The following is a 23,483-nucleotide window of genomic DNA, read 5'->3' as shown; positions in this document are numbered from 1 at the left end:
TGCAGCTTCTGGCTAGAGCTCTTTGGGGGAAATCCCTCTGCCCTACTTTACTCTTTCAAAATTCCCTTTATTCTGAAGCCTAAGCAATTCACTCAGCAGCTCTGCTCACCACAAAGGACACGAAGGATGAGAAATATTAGTATAAAAGAGGAGAAAAAAGCATTTATTATTGATAGAGGGCAAAATGACAGTCACCGTAGACAGAAATCAAGTGCCTTTCTAAAGCTGAAATGAGGCTTTGCATTAAAGACCTTTTGCACAGCAGTTTTTAGCTGTTAGCAAGAGGTGGGGAGAAGAAAAAGTTGCATTCTTTACATTGCCCCTTAAGATTTTGTCATTTTTGCTAAATGGAACATATTGTTGAGTCTCATGTTTTCCTTGCAGAAAAGTTCTCATTTGCAAAGGACCATGTGTGCATGCGATTTTTTTTTCTTTTTTTAGTTGTTTTAATTGCTGTTGTAATCTGCACATTTTGCAAAGATTTAGATCAAAATTTTCCCAAGGACCATAAGAAGACCAGGAAAAAGCAAGACAGCCTTCTTGCACGTTTTCTCAGGTGTGCTCATCATTAAGGTGATAGATTTTTGAGCGGTTAGCAGCACTGTGTTCTTTATTTGAATGGCCCCAAAGGAGGGTCATAAAGATTTCCTCCTCCTTCCTTATCTATTCTTGTGTCATCTTCTCCAGCCCTCTTTTTCACTCTGACTTCTCACAGGCAAGAACAATCTGAAATCTCAAGTTAATCTTGCAAGAAACCCCCTCCCATACTTCGCAGTGCCCACATACAGCTTATTTCTTCATCCCGCATGTAGAATTGTTTATCCAAACCTCCTTGACACAGTTGTGGAGAGTAATTGGGTTTCTGTCAAGTATAGGACAAGATTAATCAAACCTGCCAATTTGAAACAGGCCAAAACTAGAGTCAAATATGACCTGTGCTTTAAGAGCCATGAAATGCAGACAGAAGTACCGTGATGAAGGTGTACTGCAGAAAGAAACTTAAAAGGAATGCCACGTCTTAGCAGCTTTGAACTGAGATAAGAGACAAAATTCAAAACCCAATGAGGTCTCAGTTTGGCATCTGAAACCTATATCTGTTTATCAGACACTTAAAATGTACCATTATAAGTGAGAAATACTTATCAGTTTGGAGTTATCTTGGGGGGTATGTCGTTAAATGCAAATCATTGCTGGTTGTGTGCAAGAAAAGTGCACGCTTCATATACAACTAAGCACATGTGCATATTCTGAATCATTGAAAATACGGCCTTGCTGAGTTTATTATTTCTCTACGGGGTGGGAAGAACAAGGGCGACGTGCGTGGGTTAGGGTAGAGGCAGGGAACAAGGCAGGTAACTTGTGCCTTTTCTGTTTCAGGACTATCGGCAAAGGGCTGCTTTGTTCCTCTGATGACGGTGCAAGACAAATGCCGCAGGTGCAGGTCTGCAGGCAGGGCTGGGACAGCTTGGATCAGCCTGCAGTGCCCACACTGGGGCTGACCTTCGGGCACTCACGCCTTCTGGCTGTGCAGTTTTGCACCGGTCGATGGAAACGCAGCAATCATCTACGCTCTTCAAAGTTGAAGCATCTTTCAGCCCTTTCTTCTCCTGCCTTCTGCCTTGGGCACCACGGTGGCCTTCAGCGTATCAAGGATGAGCAAAACATACCCAGGTTTGTGACACCCCCAAAAGAGGGTGTCCCCCCATTATGTGTGTGCATATACACATGTGCGCACACAGCACTGCCACCCAGTGGCTTGCTAACCACAAAGGCGGGGGGGGGCCAACTTGTTTTAGGGTGTTTTTTTTTCCCCAAATGCCATTAATATGGTATCAAAACTTCACAAAAGCATGTAGTCAGCTCTGCCTTCCCAGCCTGGAGGTGCCCGGCTTGGCATGCACACACGGCCAGGCCGTAAATGCGTGCCAGCTGTGCAGCCGCAATTGGAAATATCAATACCTTAGCATCGGGTTCAGATAACAGGCAATTTATAATTGTCACACATATTCTACCTTTTCCCTTTTTTCTACCTTTTCGCTTTTTTGTGTGTGCGTGGTTAATTGTGAGGGGGAGGACAGCAGACCTTATCTCTTGCGACTAGTGGTGGCAAAACTGAAAAATTGTTTTCATTACCAGGTGGAAGGCTTTTCACATGCAAATTATCAATATCATTGTGAATGTGGCATTTTTATTAATCCAAACCAGCTTATCTGACCAAAAAGAAAGAAAGATCATTCTTGTTTTATATCAAACATTTTGCTCTGACAATGGCGAGTTGTATTTGATGAAATGTTGCATGGATCACACCATTTTTGCAATTTACTGCAGGAGAGAAAGAAATAGAAAGGACTAATGGATGGGGTTGGGTTTGGGGATTTTGGGGGGGGATTATTTGCTTTTGCTCTTTTTCTCTTTAGGACACTTCTAAACACCAGTCAAATGATGCCAGTTTACGTAAGTGTTTTAACTTCTCTTCTTCAACATCAAAGAAACTGATCTGGTTTTATAGATGTGAGTATTTTTGTCTCTCTATTGTGTGCACTTCCCCTTCAGACACTGGGAAAATAAGGTCACGTTCCCTACTGAGTCCATCCTTTTCTATTGATTTTACTTTCTTAAAATCCTAATAGAGCTTGAAATTAATACAGTTTAATTTTCTTCTCCCTTTCTTGTGAACTACCAAGCTTTCTTGTTGCTGCTACACCACTCTGGGTATAAAGAAGATGATAAACTTGGAGTCCTCCTTCCAATGGCAAAAATCCCTGAGAAGAGAAAATCAGGAGGGTTTTGGCTCTTCCTCCAAGGAAAGCAAGGGCTCTCCCTTCCAGCCTAAGAGATGAGGAGCAGGGATGCTTCTTCACTCAGTTCAACAGGGGATGGACCACAGAAAGTTATGGGCCCCTCTGATGTGGCTAAATTCACATTCACTGACATTGGGACATGTCTAAATGCCTCTGCTAGGGCTGTATCTCAGCGCTGTCTGCTTCTTAAAAGCAAACCATATTCGTATCACCCTGCCTATATCAAACAGCAATTTGTCCAGCATTTGGGAGTCCTTTAGTAAGACTCGCAGCTCTTCCAGGAGGCCGGTGAATGCACTTTAGTAATGGATCTAACTGCTTGGGGATCCAGATGGAAAACATTTACCCAAGGGTAAATAAAGCCAGGTAAGGAGACTGACAGCTCTGGAAGCTGCTTGGTTATTACCAGTGTTTCTCCATCCATGAGCAAAGAGGCTGGGGACTCTTGATGCTGGAGTGGTACGCTCTGCAGAGTGCTCCATGCAGAGACCAGCAAGAGCATTCAGGAGAAGATGGAGGGCATCAAGCCTACTGAATCAGCATCCTTCCTTCCTGCTAATGAATTTACTGAGGAGGAAAAAACACTTCATGCCCCTCAGGAGTTGCCTGACATTCACAGGAGAGACTGAGGGTTTCATTGAAGACAGCACCTAGAGGCAGGTTCGTTGCCAATACTGAGGCAACGATATGTCGCAACCCTGGTTAATACAGGCTCCCATTTGTCATGCCCGTTCATCACGCCAGAGTACTGTTTAGCTGTCTAAAATGGTCTGTAAAGTTTGTTCATTTTGGCTGATGGATATGATAAGGTTATGTGCATTTTACAGCATTACAAATTTGATGAAGAAAGGTCCCCTGAGATCTCTCGCTGCACTGGGTTTATCATTCGTCATAGCATGGCAAAGACCTTGTGGGTCATCTTCTGTGTCCCTCCTTTGCTTGTTCAGGAGCCACTACCTCTCTCAATGATGCTTCTCACATAGATTAAAAGCATTTTAAATATGTATTATTTTTGCACTCTCTGTGTATCTGTGCCTTTCATACCTGCATCTTAAATTCATCACCTCTCTGCCAGTTGTTTGTAAATGTCCCTAGGTGTTTAACTCTTACTCTCTGAATCCTCTGAGCTATTGTTGGTGCATATGGCTATTACATATTCCTGATATTTCTCAAAGGTCAAAAGAAAATGTAAAAATGCCATTTCTTTTCTCTTCTCCCTTCAAAGCAGCAAAATGCAATATTGTTCTGGTGCAGTTACTTTTGCCGTTATGCTAAGATTTTTTTTTTCAGTACATGTTATTGTATTTACTGCCAATGTTCTGGATACAGGATTATTTCCTCGAATTATTAGGAACTAGAAGATATAATAGCCTTTAATTCTATTTCAGAACATATTACTCTACCACAACAGTCTATTTGTGACAGTTTGCTCTCATCTTCCTGCAACCCATCTTACAAATGAGACATAAAATTGAGGCTCTGGATGCTTACGGACCCAATCCTGCAACATTTATGCACCTGGTTAAGCTGAATCATGTGAGGATTCATAGCGAATTGAATGTGCAGAATGACTAACACTTGAGGAACTACAGCAATTGCTCCAAAGCAGTTTGCAGTTCTTCAGGATAAAGAGAAATGCATGAAACTAGGGTGCATTATCATCTCCTCCCCCAAATCTAGCCAGGATGCTCTAAAGGATGGACTTGGAGCGAATGCAGAGTAAAATGTCCTCTCCTGCAGTCAGTACCTATTATATTCATTTCTTTCTATCACTATGGTAAGACTCCTGATCGTGCAGAATTTAGCCCTCAGCTGTGCAACAAGATCTCCAGGTTTTCATTGCAGAGTCACACTTGGTGATGTTATACAGCCTTGTTAATTGATTACAAAATAATTCAGCAAGCTGCACTGTTCCTGCATCTTCTGTATAGCTTGCTGCCTCCTCATTCAAAACCTGCTGTACTTCAAGGTCCTGGTCCCTGTGTTGGAAGCCTGATCAGCTGAAGAATGACCTTTCTCTCCGACCTACATCTTTCAGAGGAATAAAGCAACAGATGACACCAAGTACAGATTCACAGAACTCTTTGTGCAAGCCCCTAGCAGTGGAGCTCTTCAGTGAAGGGCATCAAGCTTAACTCTCAGCTCATCCTGCAAGGAGGGGGTTTTTTTTCATTTCAGTTAATAGCAGCATTTCCATTGACTTATGCGGGAGCAGAGTCAAATCCCAGCGTGTCTTTTAAGACAAGCTACTCCTCAGCAAGAGACACATCTCAGCAGACAGGACGTCCCTGCCCCTGTGAGAGTCCTCATCCAGGCAAACCGACTCCCACCACGCACTGAATGATCCCCCCACTTAATGCTCAGCCTCCATCGAGATTTCAGTTCTTGCACATCGCCACTGTGATTGGCAACTGAAACAGAAAGATCAGACAAAAGAAGCTGAAACACCACCTGGGATGGAGCTGAAAAAGATGCAGGAGCAGATATCTCCATCTGTATTCTCAAGGAAGTGTAAGACGGAAGCCAGCTGCGGTGTGGTGCTCCTGAATCACAGGGGACTGGTGCTCTGCCCCACTGCATCTCGGGAAACCCCGATGTCAGTCCCTGCACCAGCAAGGTCACCTCAAAGCCTGTTTCCTCATCCTCAGGCCAGTCACACTGCTGTGAAACTCCAGAATAGGGTGAGCAAAAAGAGTCCGAGAAGAATAAAACAGAAGGAAAATGAGGCTTTTCTCAGATTTATGCAGAAGGTAAATTATGGGGCTACATACACCACCTAAAATCACTTTTTCCCCAGGGGCCTGAATATGCTCTATTATAAAAGCTGTATACTGGACTGTAAATTTGCCATATATACTACAATGTAATTGTACCAGACTCACCTAAGTTGTATTTTTTACCCATAAATGTAACGGTGATTTGTTTGTCTCCTCTTTCTACAAGAGTTTCAGGCTCCCCAGGAAAGCACATCGGCCGTAACGGGCTCCTTCCACCATTTAATCCAGATAAAGAGAAAAGTCTTCTGCTGAGTATGCCTTCCCTACACAATACCGGCGTTACGCATCCCCGTACGTATGGACACGCTTACCCCGGTGCAAAGCACCTCGGCGTCCTCAGTAGGAATCACACAACACTGACAGCGTATCACGCCCTGAGCAATGTACTTTTGTATTGATGCAAAAAGCCGTGCACAGAAGGGAAAATGGCAGCTTTCCAAGTGGCCCCAGTTAATAGCTCTGTTTTGCTTAATGGTGCCTCCCATTCAGGCTAAAGATGCTGTTTTAAATATGTAAGCAATTAGTATCTCTCTCTCTCAACACATCTGTGCTTCTTCTATCTGCTGCATTATAAATCCACTGCGTCCCTCTCCAGCTCGGCGGTGCATATATCACCAGATATTCTGATTTTCAGCAACTTTCTGGTCCGAAAGGATTATGCTTGCATTTGGAGACGGTCTGCCAGGCTGGCCTTGCCTAACCCCCAGCACGGCCGGCCTCTCCTCTTTGGGGCTGGCGCTGGACTAACAGATAACAGGAATGTAGGGAAAGGACCTCTTGGTCTTTTTTTGGCCGTTCTTTGGTCCAGCCAGTCCCTTTTTCCATCTTCCCATCTTTCATAGGTTTTCATCTCTCTTTCTGGATAGAAACTGCAGCCTTCTCTCTCCATAACAAAATCTAAGGGTATGCCTGTAGCCTGCAGGACGTCGCTTGCGGGGGCTGCGAGCGTGGCAGAGACGCATCCAAGTGCCTCAGAAGCGGAGCCCCTTGTGCGGTTTCTGCTTAACCAATTCTGCCTGTTCTAACCCCAGCGAGATTTAGAGAGTCACGGTAGGACTGGTGTGGTTATGACGGTCAGTATTTACGGTAACGTAAAGAATTACTGTTACCAAAATGGGTATTAATAGTAATAGAGGGAGGTGTGATTAGTTATTCGTCATCTTTGCTTACAGAGTGCTTTTCATTCCAACAGACCTGCTTTATTGCACGCCCCTTGCGAGAGAGGAAAAGGGACAATCACCGCCATCGCAAACGGGAGTCACCTTTGTCTTATTTCATTACAGTTTTTGTCCTTTCGGGGAGAAGCCGCCCGCCCGCCCGCGCGTACCCCCCCGCCAGGACTGACCCTGTCACCCCGCGCCGCTGCGCCCACGGCAGGGGACGCGCCACGGCCGCGCAGGGCAAGCGACAACCAAACCAAAGCCCGCTCGCAGGGGACACCCGCCGGGCCGGGGAGGCGGCGGCGGCGGCTCCCCCACCCCCGGGCCGAGGGGCGGCCCCTCCCCGCCGCTCCCGGGACGCCGCGGGGACGCGCCGCAAACTTTGGCGGCGGGGGGCGGCGGGGACAGAGCCCGCCCCGTGCGCCCCCTCCCCTCCGCTCCGCTCCGCTCCGCTCCCCTCCCTTCCCCTCCCCGCGCCGGGCGGGGCGGGACGGGCGCTCCGCGGGCGCCGAGGGGCGGAGCGGCCCCGCCGGGCGGCGGCGGCGGCGGCGGCGCCGAGCCGGGACGCGGCGCCGCGCTCCGCACCCCGCGGAGCGGCGCGGAGCGGCCCAGCCCAGGCCAGCCCAGGCCAGCCCAGCCCGGGAGCCATGCCGCTGCCGTGCCGGGGCTGGACGCTGGCGTTGCTCACGCTGCTTGTCTGTTTCCTCATCTTCGCCGATATCTCCGAGATCGAGGAGGAGAGCGGGTAAATGCCCCCTTCCCGGCGCGGCGGGGCGCGGAGCATAGGGGTGCTGGAGGAGGCGGAGGCGGCGGCGGCGGCGGCGGCGGCGGCGGCGGCGGCGGGGGGGGGCGCCCGGACAGTTTCTTTGTCTCCGGCTCTCCCGGTTTCTTGCCGCGCCGAAGTGGGAAGGGAGCTCGGCCCGCTCCCGCGCAGCGCCGCGGAGCCGGCGGCAGCCCCGGGCGGGACGGGGCGCAGCGGGGCCGGGGGCAGCCACGCCGGTCCGGGCAGGGGTGCGGGAGCTGGTACCGCGCCCGTTAGAGACGCTGAGGTAGCGGTCCGGGTAGGGATGCTGGAGCAGGTTACAGGTCTGGGTAGGGATGCCGGAGCGGGTACCAGTCTGATGAAAGATGTTGGAGCAGCCAGTGGTCTGGAGAGCGGGGCTTGGGCGCGGGCAGTGCTCTGTTGGTGGACTGATGGAGCAGGTCCCTACGCGGGATATTGGTGCAGGCAGTTTGCCGGCCGGGGATGGTGGGGCAAGTTGCAGCCCAAGGGGCTTGGGTGCCGGTGCTGGTCCGGATGGGTGCGGCAGAGAGGGCTCCAGCCCGCGGGGGCGATGGATAAGGGACCGATCTGCAGGGTGCTGGAGCAAGGACCAGTCCACAGGGTGGGAGAGACTGAGGAGGGACCAGGTGGGCGGGGGTGATGGAGCAGGGTGGGAGAGCTCAAGCCACTCGTCTGTCCCCACGGGCTGTGGCAGGGGCTTCGTGATCAGCCCTTCCCGGTCACCTCCGGGGTGGGTGCTTATCTGCAGGTGCTCTGCACGGCAGGGGCCAAAGCAGTCCCTAAGTCTGAGGAGAGGAGCAACACCCTGCCCACCCCATAAACCCAATCTCTGAGGGCTGCTTGGAAACTTAGGGGATGAGAGAAACAAATGTGGAGAGGAGGGTTGGCATTAACTTGAGGAACTCACTACAGCAGTGTCGGAAAACAAATCAAATAATTCTAGTAACGTGGGGTTCACTCGCAGTGCCCAAATGGCACAAGGTCTTTCTGTTTGGGACCAGGCGGCATTGCCCACTGTGTTACGTCAAAACAAATGCCTGGCACTTGGGGCTGAAATTATAAATGAAATGCAGTGATGTTTGTCATTGTTTCATTGTTACGTTATGTTGGGCGCCACGGGCAAGAAGTGCTTAAAGGTCAGTAGCCTTGTCCAGAAACATCCAGCACCGGACTGGAGGTTACCAGGCTAGATGAATTGTTGCTCTACAATGAGCTGGCACTATCTATATAATAACAAAGGAAATGAAAAGCTTCTGAAGCATCCTCCCCATCAGACGGGCTGCTCCGATTCCCTTGCTTTCCTCCCATCTTCTTTTCCGGCTTCTGTTCTTTCTTCTCTCTCCTCATCTATCTGCTAGATCTGCCTGCTAGAACTTGCTGTGCCCTTATTGAAAATCTATTCTGCTTTGTTACTTACTTGTGCTGTTTTTCACCCTGGTTCATTAGGGATTCCCAGTGTTTTGGGGTGGTTTTTTCTCTCCTCTTTTTTCTGTACATTGTATGGAAATTGCATGTTTGCTGGCTGCTTATCTCCAAGCCCTGGCATCTGAGTTTGTTGCTGTAGTTCCTCCAAGGAAGTACTGCCAAGCAGTGGAGCAGCAGAGACAGCAACAGGGTCAGACGAGTTCTGTAGAAACAGCAAGCAGCTTGTTTCATACAGCATTTCAGAAATAATAGTGCACAAGGTAACTAGCAAAGGAGAGGAGCACCCTACACCCCAGGGAGCAAAGGATGGGTCCTGCCGTCCGGTGCCCTCTGATATACGTTAGTCCCAGACTGTTTTTTCATAGATAAGTTCCCACATCAGCCGTGCTTCCGATACAGGGATGCACAGAGCAAAGGCGGGACCCTGCTATATTAAGAGGCAATCATGAAGTAGGGCAAACTGACCCTTTCTCTTGCTTTGCTCTCTCCCACCCACTTCTTTTCCCCATTGCATCTCTGAAGTGGTTCAGGTTTGATGAGCTCCTTCATCCCAAACACAGCAAGGGGCCAAACACTGTTCATCTTACACCCTAAGCTCTTAGCACAGGAGCCTGGTGCAAAGAGCGCTTCATCCTCGTGTGCTGCTGTGGTAGCGGGGACGGTCAACACGATGCTCAGACCTGGCGGAATTATGTTGCTGGGGAGATGTGGAAAAGCTGAGTGCCTGATCTGCAACAGTTCAGGGCATGATAAAGGGTTTTCAACTTTGAGGGCCACGTGATAGCAGCATCTTTTGCAAACAGGTCCTGTAGGTAAAGGGGACTGTGAGACAGCAAAAGTGCACAACAGTGTAGAGAAGGAGACCCTTCCAAAGTTTTCCAGGAGCTCTCTGTGTGTCTGGGAGGGAACAGCTCCTCTCCATGAGAGGTTTGGGAGATCCCGGATATTTGTGCAGCTCTTCCCCAGGGCAGGAATATTTGGCTGGTGGATCGTGTGGCTCGGCATTCTCCTCCACACCCCCACAGACCACCTTCGCTTTGGTCAGCGCAGCCCAAACGTTAAGGAAAGCGAAGAGCCGGCCAGGTGTCCCCTGGCAGGCTCACGGCACCGAGGGGGGCTGGGAAATGCAGGCAGGTGCAACTCTTTTCTTCTTTTTCCTTGGCATCGAAACACTCTCTAATTATTGTGAGGAGCGAACAGCTTGCCCACTTTTACACATACCCTGCCCCCTGCCTGTGATTTGGATTGTCTTTGGAAGAACATGCCTCGTACGGGTAGGGGCAGGGGGGAGCATATTTCTCTCACCTACAAATACCGAGAAATTGCAGAAACAAAGAACAAAATGTTCGTTAGGTACAAAGTAAGAGTATAATATTACTGGCAAAAGGACAAAAAAAAAAAAAGCATGCTGTTTCCCCGGACAGTTCCCAGCATCGCAGGTGAAGGGGAGGTGGGAGCCGAGGGTGGCTGGAGCTGCTCTGCCTGTTCAGGGGCTTCTGAGAAAGATGTTTGTTTCTTAAGCAGTCCCGTCTTGCACCTCCAGATATTCTTATACCACCTCCTGCAGACGGGAGATACTGAAACAAAGAGATGTCAGGGCAAGGATGAAAATTCAGCAGTTTCTTGCTCCTGACGCTGTGTCGCTCTCGTTAGTCTGTTCCTCTCGCCCTGCAGCCGCCCCTGTGCGTGGGTTTTCATCCTGCTACATCTCTGTCGGTATATATATGTATCACCTATACACGCATCGCTTGAATTGCATGCTCGGCGGTGCTGCAGGATGTCAGCAGGCGGGCAGGCGTGCTCGTCCCACTCGCTTTGGCTCGCTCCTCGCGCTCGCCAGCGTGTGCTGCCGTGGTGAAGTATTGCCGTTGCGACCGGTCTTGGCACTTTGTTTCCGAACAACCACCTGGTTCCGGGCTGCTGAACTTTTCCTGCAGCCCGGTGGTGCCTATGTTTCCCTCCATCACTCCTGCTCCGGCTCTTTGTTTCCCTGGAAGGAAACAAAAGACACATTCACGTCTATCTTGGGGAACACTAATGCAATCGCGGCCATTTCTTCATCCACCCCAGGACAGGGGAGCTGGCCAGACCTCTCACTGCGGAGGAAGACAAAGGACTCGGCGTCGAGTGGAATAATTATTGCCAGTGACGAGGAGGAAAATTCTGCTCCTTGGTGGCAGTTTAAAGGGACTCTTTGTTATTATGCGTCTGCTGTAGCAGTTCTGCAGGGGTCCGGCTGTGTCCTGATTGTCTGTAGAGGGAGCTGGTGACCCGCTGCCACCAGGTGACTTCTCAAATTAGTGTGTGAGCCATCTTAGGGAGCACTTGACACTTGGTAATGGGTTGGACTTAATACGAGTCAATCTTTTCTCTGCTAGTCCAGACCACATGCCTTTCCATCCTGATTACAAAAGGAATTATATTCTGCTCTTTTTAAGTGATGAATTGGAGTATCTAATATTGCTGGCCTGCCTGGAAGCTTGTCAGTAAATTGCCACTTTTTCCTCATGTGCCCTTTTCTAACGCCTGCCTTTCAAACGCTCAGGAATGCCACAAAGAGATTTTTGTGTCCTTTATGGTGGCTGATGCGCTTGCTCTGAGTGGTCTGTAGTGTGCTGTAGTCGTAACGCTTCTTGTCAAGGTTGGTCCATAGAGTATAAATGTCCTGCTTAGGTCTTTTAGGCTATGATTTACTGCGCCTGACCCAGAGTCAGTCTAAGACTTGCTCTCCACCAGAAAGTTTTCTTGAAAAAAGCGCTATATTCTACCAACATACACTTTTGTGCACTCACACAGCGGGTGCACACAAGCCAACAATTATCCAGGTTGGTCTGAAAGAGTAATATCTCTCTGCAGGACAGAAGCCCACAGGCACCCTGTAACTATTCATGTAAATGGAGCCAATGGAGAGACCTTTGTACTCGTTGGGTATGGCAAGGCTCTAACAAAAGCCCTATGACGCATCGGGCTGGAAAATAAAAGCAACGTTGGAGCACTGATTTGAGTAAGAAAATACTCAGTGTAGGTTTTGATTGCAACTCTTCTGACAATAACTTGAGCTCAAGCAGCCAATTTCAGGTTGGCAGCAGAGCTCCCCTTCTTCCTTGTAAAGCACTCCTTCATCTCCTGCTGCCCTGCAAGGGCAGGGGGGGCTGACACAAAGACGTATCCAAAACCCCTGTGCTCCTGCCTAGAGCAGGCTGAAGGAGGTGAATCTCCCTAGCTTGTTTCCTTGAGCTCCGAGGGAATGGCAGGAGCAGTGGTACCTGCAGGGAAAAGGTGTCCGGCAGGAGGGCTGGGAGCAGCAGGATGGAAAGCACTAGTTGACCCCCGAGCAATCCAGTGGAACAAAAAGAAAACCCAGCGCCGTGAACGTAACCAGTCCCTCTAAGGGCTTTCCAGTACAGTTGGTGAAAAGTTACTCTTCAGTCCAGTCCTGATTGTCAGCAGCTTGGACCCCCAAGGAGACCCCCAAGGAGGGAATTTCTGAGCTTGCCAGTGAGGAGGGCAGTAGCTGTGGTAGGAGGATGCACTTCATCAGCCAGCACTTCTTGGGTGTAGAGTTGCCAAAGCCATGGCCAGTCCCACCGCCAGAGCAATGAAGAGAGCAAAGCCGCTCCAACAAATGCTCCAGGTTTCCCTTTTGCCCAGGTGGGCTTTTTGTTTCCCATCTCTAACACCGCAAATGCACTATTCCAGTCTGGAAAGCAAAGGGAAGCCTTTTCTCCCTGCAGAGAACAAGGAGTTGCAAATGTTGGTTCATTTAGCGAAGGCTTGTTGAGCAGCTAACGGTGAGGCTGATTCAGCCGTCAGCAGTACGGTGCCCGCTCCTCTGTGCTACCGCCGTACTCATGGGCAGAGAGCGAAGCCCTGGGAGCACGGCCAGCAGTGACACAGCAGATCCTGCTGCCGCCGTGAGCCCTCCTGGCCTCTCCCAGGCATGGATAAAGGGGTCAGGTTTTTTTCTTGCGTTCTCTGCAGCAACCGTGGTTATTCTGCTTGGGCATCTGTTCATTGGTGCCTACTTGCATGCCAGATGTGCTTTTGATCTTCCAGGAAAGCATTTAACAGGAGCTCCCTTATCTTTCCTTGGGCTTTCAGGCTACAGGTATTTTGTTTTTTCCTTCCTGAGACCAGCACTACTTAAACACATCTACAGGCACAGTTGCTGTAAAACCCAGTTGTTCCAAAGACAGACTTCCTCTAATTGCCTCCATCATTTGTTTTCCCTAGGCCTGGGTCATCCTCAGCAGCAAGAAATAAGCCCAAACTACAATATTAGACAATAATTATTTTGCTATTTCTCTGGTTTCCATCCTCAGTTGCCTCTGGAAATAAGGGAGTTCCCTGACACAGTAAATTCACTGTGGGAGCAGAGTTTCAGGTGTCCTTCAGCACACACCATGGCAGAGCTGGTGTCAGCAGCTCTGCGCCTTGCAATGCAACAGAAAAAAGAAAAAGAAAAAAAAAATAGTATCTTTACAGCTCCTTTTTCTTTGTGTTCCCACTTGTTGTGGTTTAGCCCCAGTTGGCAATTAAGCACCACGCAGCCACTCGCTCACCCTCCCCCCCGGTGGGATGGGGGAGAGAATCGGAAAAGCAAAAGTAAGAAAACTTGTGGGTTGAGATAAGAACAGTTTAATAATTGGAACATCATAATAATAATAATAATAATAATTGTAATGAGAAGGGAAACAACAAGAGGGCAAGAGAGGAACAAAACCCAGGTAAAAAAAAACAAGTGATACAACCGCTCACCACCCGCTGACCGATGCCAGCCCGTCCCTGTGCAGCGATCGCTCCCCCCGGCCAACTGCCCCCCGGTTTCTGTACTGAGCATGATGTGATATGGTATGGAATAGCCCTTGGTCCAGTTTGGATCAACTATCTTGACTGTGCCCCCTCCCAGCTTCTTGTGCACCTGGCAGAGCATGGGAAGCTGAAAAGTCCTTGACCAGTGTAAGCACTGCTTAGCAACAGCTAAACCATCAGTGTGGTATCAACGTTATTCTCATACTAAATCCAAAACACAGCACTATACCAGCTACTAGGAAGAAGATTAACTCTATCCCAGCCGAAACCAGGACACCACTGTAAATCGAAACAACTCCTTGTCTTGGCCGAGCAGGTGCCTTGATGGTGGTGATGGCCTTGGGAGATGCATCCTCATCAACAGCAGCAGCGCTGGCTCCGATAGGGAAGCGAAAGGGCTGGTCCAGGGAGATGGGCATGGTGCTGCCAAAACCTGCCGGGGTAGCGGTGATGGTGTGGGGTGAGAGGGCAGACTGGGAGCAGGGAGGAAGATGAGCTGGGAGGGCAGCACATTGTAAAAGTGCTCGGTGTGTGGGTGATGGGACCAAAACGGTCCTCCTGAAGCAGGGAGCGATGCCACAGCACAAATGCTGTGTCCTGCCATCCTTCTGCCTGTTAGGAGGAGTCCCTGCACCAGTCCAGGGTTGATTGTCACTCTTGGGGGTGACACTACAAGGCAGAAATGCCGTCGGCTTTAGCGACGCTCCCCTTTGCCAGGCAGTCAGCAGCTTCATTGCCCTGATCCTGCTAACTCTGCTGGCCCCGCTATTGACCCTTCCGAGGTTCCTTGTTTGCACAGCGTTTGATTCATTGAGCTGGCTGCTCGTGCACCCGGTCAGCTCTTTCCAAATTTAAGCACTGGACTCCTTCTTATTGCTACTGCAAATAAAGTCCATGTTATTGCATACAGAAATCCACTGGGAATATCACGAACAAACACAAAACAAAAAACAACCCAGGCTGGCCATCTGCATGCTGAGCACACCGTCCATCCCCGTCCAGTGCTCTCCATGGGCAGGGCTGCTTTCAAAAGCACATATTGTCAGAGTCACGACACGGTTTTGAAGTGCTCTCTCAAGGCTTCCCTCAGTCAAACAGCATCACAGTGGGCTCCAGGTATCACCCGTGCATCTGGCAGCTCCAAATGGAAGGATGGTTCTTCCACCGCGACCCATCACCTCCCAGCCCAGGCTTTACCGGCATCCTCAGGAATATAATTCAGCTCTCAGCCAGCGGCTATAACAGGGGATGTGTTTTCCCTGCGAAGGTTAAGCATCATCATAAGGCATCTCCAGCACCTTTTCAGACACCCAGAAGCACACTCGACTGTCAACCAGCAGCTGCTCAGTTGGTAATTAAACTTCTCCTTCTTACTGCCGCCTGAATTTCCATGGTATAGCTTTTTGAGCCAGGGGAGAAGAGACGAGGCCGAGCTCTGAAACCACTATTGGCTTTTCAGTATCTGGCATCTGGACATTGTCATCTGGGGACTAAGTCCCTGCAAACGTCCTGGGACAGCTCTCTTGCTGGTGAGTGACTGTGATGGTGGGCAAATAGCGCAGACGGTTGCTGGTTGCGGGGTGCAGCTCTCATCCAGGAGCTCCCAACCCTCTTTGTGTAGGCACACAATGTTATTTTGAGGATGCTCATACATAAGAACCACCCCAGGAGGATGTCACTGCCCAGGAGAGGTCCTCAGCATCCACATCAACAGCGGAAGAAGAAACCACATAAGACCTCAAGTATTCCAAGGGGCTGAGCAGAGCAGTGGGAAAAACAGGCAAGAGACGGGTGTGGGAGGATGAGCCCGAGGACCCACAGCCCTTCAGACATGATATCTTTTCATATTGCACCGCTCCCATTTCCCAAGGTATGTGGCATCCCAGATGCTGCAGGAGCCACTGGGATTTCTGCCTTTTGGGACGCGAATGCTCAGGGTGACAGGATCTGCTGCAAGACTGATGCTCTGCTGTTTGCACTCCCTGATAGCTCTGCTCTGTTGGCTGAAAAAATTAGCTCAGGGAAAATGTATAGTGTAGACATGTTTTTTAAGCAGTGAGGCTTTTGTCTCAGCTCTTTTCTAGGTCTTCGCTGGGCTCTTGGGGTTTTTTCCTTCTCCCTTCCAGAAGGGGAAAGCTAAATACACACACACGCACGCACGCACGCACGCACACACACACACACACACCCCCCCCCCCAAATCTCAAGCCCCTCACTGCATCCTTTTTGCCTGCTTCAATGTCTTTTTCTTTGCTGGCTGTTTCATTAACACAGCCAAGAAACTGAACCGATGCCAGGAATAAACTTCTAATGGAAGACCTGAGATGAAGGAATGAATAAGGTCCTGCCAGTACGCAGGATGGGAGAAGTGAAGTGTGTGACATTTGAGCCCTGCAAGCGCGTGAGTATTTTGTTTTTAGAGCAGTGATAAAACAAGGGCATCACGGGGCGATCGAGTCAGGCCACGCTGATGTTATGGTGAATGCATGTGGATGTAAGACCTGGCACTCTACAGGTGCGAGAGTGGCTTTTCTGGCTCAGAGAAAGAGCTTGCTGGCTTGGGGCAGAGCCTGATAGTCCTGGACTGTGGCTCCCTCATGGGCAGCAGTAACCATCGGGCTGCTCCAAGCATCCTCCTGCCTCTTACGGGTCCTTCAGAGCAGGTGGCTCAAGGCAGAGACAGGGATTTCGTTGTGGTACCCCTGTTACCCCAGTGCGGAGCGATGCCCAGTGATCGTCCTGGTGGCAGGCTGCCATGGGCATCCCTCCCGTTCCCTCATGTCCTTTAGTCGTCGGAGTTGTGCCATTCCTGCTGATTCTTCACCAGTTTTGTCACATAAGCGTTTCAGCCTAATTGGCTTATTCCCTATTAAGCCATAGGTGTCTCTGTTTTGCAAACTCATGTGTCTTGATTCCTGCATCCTCAGCGTACGCTTGCAATGATTACACACAGTGATTTGCAGCCAGGCAGAAATCTCAGGGCCAAACCCTGCTCTCATTTACGTGGGAGCTGATACGGAGTAACTGCCTGACAGGTAGGGATGCTGAGCGCCTCTGGCCTTCCCATTTTGTTGCGGTCCTGGGAAGGAGCCCGCAGGATGGGCGACATGATGGAGGTGGGATTGGGGCATGGGAGGAAGCGACCAAATTAGCAAGGCTGGTTTGCATGAGACTGACAGATCTGTGTTTCCCGTGGTGGGTAATAGCAGGTACCGTGAGCAAGAGCAAGGCCATCAGCTGGTGCTTTTACACCATGTCTCCTTGGCTTGCTGGGAGATGCTACACTGCCAGCCAGGCTGCACAAGCACTGCTCCCGCAACTCGTATACCAGAGCCGCAGCGGGACCCCAGCGGGACAAGGTGATTTTCCTGAAAGCCATGATATGGGCACACTCTCCCAAATGTGGTCATATGACTCGATAGAAAGAATGAAACTTGGAGCAGTAAAAATAGCACCTGATATTTAGGAAGTTTTTGACACTCAGGCTGCCAAGCTGTGACAATATGAACAAGTGAGATTTTAAACACATCGAAGTGCAATTTCAAACATCTCATCAAGATGTATTGCAGGATCTTTCATCCTAGCAGACAAACGCTTTAGAAATGTCTTCCAAATTAATCCTTACAGAAGGAACCTTGCTCGCCAGGAGAGTGTGGGTACGCAGAGCTACCCAACAGCCACCGCTTCTCTTAATCGCGATCTCCTCCACACCCCGGGATGAAAGCCTCAGAAGTGACTAGTGAAATGTCATGGGGAATGACCTGCAAGTGTCAGATGTCCTGGCTCCTCCTGGTGTGTTATGAAATGTGATGCAGGAAGGCGAGACGAGAAACGAGCCTGCGAGAGCTGTGTTTCTGGATGAGGAAAACCAGCATATGGTGACGGTGCACAATGTTGTGTTCAAGAACCTGATCTCCAGGGTCAAAAACGCATCTCGGATCCCATCACTTCTCGCCTGGCTTTGGCTTTTTTTTCTAATTTGCAAGTTGGTTTACGTGTGTGGGTAACCAGCAGTGAAAAGCCTTTCCTCTCTGTATTTTCTCTGTTCTGTGATAGCAGAGCATTTTATGGATATGGGTGGGCTTTGACCACAGAAACCACTTGAGTGTCTAGTGAGAAGCCCACAAGGGGACTTGCTGATGAACGTGACCTTCTCCCATCTTTTCAGCAAGACTCTGACGTACAGATGGAGAGTCAGGCTACGGTCCCTGGGTAATCCCAGTTTCCAGCCTCTGGGCTCGGTTCCTGCTCAGTTTGGGCTCCTGGGACACCTTTGCTTCTCCACCTTGTGGGACAGGCTGGACAGGTTGGCACTTGGAAGCCAATTATTACCCTTTCATAGACAGCTTGGAAATGTGGCAATTTTCCCCCAAAGCCCTAGCGTCACGTTCGCTGCTCTGCCGGTCTCGCCACAATCCCTGAATTTCAGGGAAGAGGAGAGAGGGTTGAAACCTGTATCCTGATCCACATTTCACAGCACTGGCCCCAGCAAATCCTGCCCCTTCCTTGAGGACTCGGGGAGCACGTGGCTCAGCTCAATGACTGCACTGCTCTTAGTCAGCAAAATTAATTCACTCACTTAATAGGGCACTCGGTGCATCCAAGCTCATCTCTAAGGAATGCATGCAGGTGCCAGCTAGTCCCTGACGTTGCAAGGTCTGGCTTATGCCCGTGAAGGCACACGGGTTTATATATCACTGTGAGTGTCAGCAGGAGCAAGTCGAGCGCGTCTGGGAGGAGGGGGGGGCCGATCTATGTGTTTGTATTTCATTTTCAGTGGCTGGGCAGCGTCTCCCTTTCCCCAAAACTCTTAGTTACAGTGACTGGGTCCATCTGGCCACGAAGCAGCATCCTGCAGAGGGTCTGTGAGCAGCCTGCTCTGTGTCCCCTCCCCACCCAGCTGCCTCTGGGACAGCCCGTGTGTTGGGAAGGTAGTGATTTTGGGAGGGTGGTCCCTGACCGAGCCTGGCATCACACTTGTGTGCTCTTCAGATAGAAAACAGCAATTCTGGTCTTGAGGACAACATCAGTGCAACCCTTAAAAAATGAAGTAAATAAAGCTGGCGATTTTTTTTTTTTTTAATAGATATGGGCTGCCTTATGGGTACAGCCTGCAGCCATTTCAGGAGACCAACGGCTACATGTGCTTTTCAGGCCAGTGAGACCTTTTTCAGATCGATTCCCATGGTCCTCTGAGTGATGTGTCCTACCCTCTTGCCCAGCAAGAGCCGTACTCCCTCTCAGCAAGTGAAGAGCAGCATTTTCGAGAGGACAGGTCTGCTGAAAGCCCGTAATGCCTGTTCCTGTCCTGGCCTGTGGGACTGTCATTTTTGGTGCTGTGGGCCAAGCCACTTCACCCCTACTGTCCCAGCCATAAAACAAGGATCATAAAATGCGCCTAACACAAAAGCAGGTTGTGAAAACTTAATTAGTAGGTGTTAATCATTTGAACTCCTCAGCTAAAAATTATGGCACTCCGAACTCTCTTTCTGAGGAATTCAGATGAATAAATTCTGTTTAACAATCCCCCAAGGCGTTACAGAGATGTTATTATCTCTCTTTTATGTGGAGGAGGGAGAAGGGGAGGACTTGGGTTGCCCAAGGTCAGGAAGAAGCAGAGGTTTTGTTCCACCAGGAATGGGCTCCGCAAATGTGGCTAAATGGGTGATTGGGTACGGCTGAAATTTCTGGCTAGTTCATGCTTCTTGTACCCACTTCCCAAGTGTATTCTCTGCCACAGAGGCTGGGGGAAAGCAGGAACTGGAGATGGGCATTGTAAAATATCCATGGAAAACACTTTTTTGAATTTGTAAGCCTGAGAATATGGATGCGTAAAGCCTGCTCTTAGAGATCCGCTCGCCCAAAGAGGCTGTGTGACCTACTTGTTCAGTCAAAGCAGCTTTGATTTCATGTATCAAAATTGCTCGAAGCAAGACCGAGCCGTACCTAGCAACAATTAAGAGAATAATTTCAGAAGTGGGAAACGATGAAAAGGGAAGCAAAAACCCTAAACAGCCCATTCATAGTAGGTGAATAGAAAAGTCTTCGCATACCTGATTTGTCAGAAATTATTCATCCAAGAAAATTTGGACCTGCACCATAAGACAATTTTTCCTTCTTATCCTCTGATATATGAATCAGTGTCACTTTACATCTGAGCACAGAATGTTTTGACCTATATAATATCTTAGATAGTGGAAATTCAGTTTGAAAATCTCAAAGCAAAAATGAGAAAGGATGGCATAAGCCAGTAATATGGCATTAGCACATATAGATGTGACTTATCACTGGAAAACATCCCAACAGAAGTCAAAAGAAGAGCGTTTTGTAAATAATAGGATTAGGAAGCAGGTTGGTACTTTGTGGAGCTGGCTATACAATCAAACTGATAACAACTAGATTAATAAGGCAATTCAATCTAAACACAGTGTAGCACTAGAAAGCTTTTCAAAATCAATGCCTATCTGTGCAATTTTAATCGAGGTTGGTCTTTGCCTTTTGAAGCTATGAGATTTGAAACTCCAGGTCAGCAAGGTATAATAAAATGGACGGACTTTTTTTCTTTTTTAAACATGTGCCACTTAATTAGCGCCTTCCATTCCTTAATGTGTTCCTCTTCCCAGGTGGGGGGAGTGAAGCAGTACAGTGACATTGGCTTGCCTGTGTTGGTTATGAAGTGTGGCAGACCTTGGAAAATACCACGCTTGGCTAAACTACGGGTGTTGTGAGCAGCTGGTTTGCCTGGCTGGTACCCACCGCTGGGCTGAGCTGAGCAGGATGGCTGGACAGGGCAATGCACCCCATGGTATCATATTCACAGCGTACGTTGTCTTTGACCGCACAAAGGGAGATTGTAGGGAAGGTGTCCAGGAGTTGCAATGTGAGACACAAAGGGCCAGAAGGCCAATGGTTTTGAAGCCGCAGGAGCATTTTAGGATTCACTAAACCAGCTGAGACCTTCAGCCAAGTGTCATGTCGTAGCTTCAGGCAATCTCCGTGGCTTGGAGAGAGAAACCAAGCCTGGTACAGGGAGCAGTGCCTCTGCCAGCATCCTAGTTGTCCACCAAGAGCAGCCTGGATGCTGCTGGGCCCGATGCTGCCCTGCAGCGGTGGCTGTGGCCAGCAAAGCCCAGTGCTGCGGAGCAAGTCATGGGAAGATGGCTAGTAGAGCCCTGCTCTCTCCTCCACCGGTGAGCCACCCCCTCCATGCTCATATATGACAGCAGAACACTTTGTGCTCTGTTTGCGTTACAGTATTTTGAAAAGTTTTGCTTTTCACAGTGTTTGCAGGGGAAAGAGTAACCCCTGAAACAACCCTTGAGGGGCTGCTCAGCGCGGGATCCGGGCAGCCGATCTCCTTCTCCACCACCTCTGCACACAGCGAGCTGGGAGATGTGCTCTCAACTTGTCTTCCTCACATCCAGCATCTCCAGCCCCAATGCCTGCCTTAATTTCAGGAGGAGACATGCACAGACCTGTCACTGGGGGCATGTAAAGCTAGATTGGATAAATGCATTTGAATAATATGTTGTGACGCTTCAGATCAGCCCTGCTGTAGATGCAAAACATGGATGAGGTGGGAGCTAACAGGTCTCTTCCACTTCCTAATTTCTGGGATTTTTTTTTTTTTTTTCTTTTCGCAGAGATTGTGACCCAGCACTTATTCAGGGAGCAGCATTTCTTTTTCTAAGCCCTTAATCCAGTCCCTATCTGTCTCACAGCAAGTGTGAAGGAGTGTGAATCCCATTTGGAAGGCTCCTTCAGAGGAGATGTCTCTGAAAGGATGCATGGGTTGCACACTAATCCAGTCTGCTCCCACACCCCGCAGTGAACCCCATTAAAGCGAAGGCTTGTTAAATGGCAGTAGGCTCTAGGAATAAACTAGACCTGCTGTTCCCTTGAAGCACCAAAAAATGAAACAGCTTGCTGACTCTCAGGTTTGTCAAAGGAAAGAGGAGAGTGTCGGAGCAAGAATCGCGCTGACTTGGCCGTAGATGGTCTCCAGCAGGAGGGAGGAAATGGACAACTGTCACGGCATTTCCAAGGGTTTGGTGTTATGCGGTGCTGAGGGCTGTGCTCAGCCTAACGAAGGGATTTACATCACATCGTGCAAGTCTGAAAATCTTTTTTGATGACACCAAACGTTCATGCACTCTATTTCCTTTTCATTTATGTCTAATGCATTTGGGATTTTTTCAGGACTGGTAGAAATATGTGCTCCTGAGAGATATTTTCATTAAGGTGTATATTTCCAGGTGACTATATTTCTGCTGGAAGAGAATCTGGTTCTCTTTATGAGTATGTTCCTTTGGATATCTGTGCAATGGAAACAAGAGCAATGAGCACATGGCAGCCAGTGTCTGACGAGGAGCCCAGCTCCCACTGAGCATCACAAAGTGGGAACTGGTTCTTTGTGAGCCCTTTGAAAATAGCAAGCTGAAGCAAGAAGGGGCTCTGCAGCCAACTAGATGCAGACCAATACTTGTATATATTTATTTTTAACTGAGGATTGACAGGTCGTATGAGTGGCGTTGGTTTCTGAAGGGGCTTGGTCCCACCTATTCTTCATTATAGCACCAGTCTAGCACCTGATGCTAGAAACTTTGGCTCTCCGTTCCCACAGGTCTTGCTCAGGCAGGTCTGGCACCCGTCCTTATGCAGTGGTGTCAGGCCATGGGAGTGACAAGGCTGTCACTTGAGGTCTCAGCTCCAGCATACAAGTGACTGTGCTGAATTGGCCTCATAGCTTCAGCCAGGTTACACCAAAGGTGGGGACAAGGGGCTTCAGGGCACTCATGGGATCAGAGGGGGCTGGAACAGGGCCCCAGATCTGTCCTGGATCACTGGGAGCCAGAAGGCACACTGTGAGGATGAGGTCTCCACAAGTCACCCAGGAGGCTGGTGGCTCGATCTGGATAAAATAGAGATGTTGGGTGGTCTCAACTGAAAGGCCAAGATGGAGACAGTGGTGGGAATCCTGTCCAGATCATTCAGCTCAGTCCCCACCTGAGAAGGACAGGGGAAGTCCCTTGGCAACCTGGAGATGGAGGAGACCTTCTCTATGCACTGCTAACACCTGACTCATAAAAAAAAGTAGAGATGTATTTAATGCAACCTGTAGGCTGCATGCTGCTTTGATGACGGAGACCAGATGTCTTTGATGGCTGGTTAGATCATGCAGGTATTATTAATTGGGTTGGTTAGGAGCTTTTTTGCCGGAATGATTTTTCAGTCGCAGTAGGGCAGCAATGACGATGAATGTGAAAAGCCCTTCACAGGCATCAGGACATCTCCCTTCTGGATGGGGTGGGGTGCGAACGGTGCAGCAGTGCCTCCGTTCAGAGCCCTTCAGAGCAGGATCTCTTGACTGTTGAACAATGCTTGGCAAAGAGGAGCTGGGTTTATAAATAATGCATTTCCTTTGTCTTGCAGGAGTTCTGGAGGCAGAGGTACAATCAGATCAGCTGTGAACAGCTTACATAGCAAATCTAATAGGTTTGTAAATTAGATTTTGTGTTCATTTGTTTTTGCTGTAAGGCAGCTATTAATCTGCTTCTCCTCTTTGCTGGATAGTGCTGTTCTTATTTAGCAAATGTATCTGTTTCTTTTCACTTCTGCTTTGCATTTTCTTAATCGTTTCTCCCCCTCCTTCCCCCAGCTCAGTGCAATAATCATTTGCAAATAACCAAGGATCTGCAAGTTGCGGTGATTGAGAGAATGAGAA

At 49.2% G+C, this 23,483-nt stretch overlaps 1 protein-coding gene across 1 annotated transcript in view; it reads left to right on the top strand.

Moving 5' to 3' along the window:
- Nucleotides 1-7,299: 7,299 nt before the first annotated feature.
- Nucleotides 7,300-23,483, top strand: part of ST8SIA2 (ST8 alpha-N-acetyl-neuraminide alpha-2,8-sialyltransferase 2) — a 32,066-nt gene continuing 15,882 nt past the window's right edge. Inside the window, exons 1-2 of the mRNA XM_072870402.1 lie at nt 7,300-7,483; nt 23,192-23,254. Of these exons, the coding sequence (XP_072726503.1) occupies nt 7,386-7,483; nt 23,192-23,254 (161 nt within the window). The 5' untranslated portion in view covers nt 7,300-7,385. The remainder of the gene's footprint in view (nt 7,484-23,191; nt 23,255-23,483) is intronic.

The sequence above is a fragment of the Ciconia boyciana genome, chromosome 8 (genome assembly GCF_034638445.1).
Source record: "Ciconia boyciana chromosome 8, ASM3463844v1, whole genome shotgun sequence".
NCBI lineage: Eukaryota > Metazoa > Chordata > Aves > Ciconiiformes > Ciconiidae > Ciconia > Ciconia boyciana.
The sequence above is the reverse complement of the archived record's forward strand: the minus strand, read 5'-3'. Positions and strand labels throughout refer to the sequence as shown.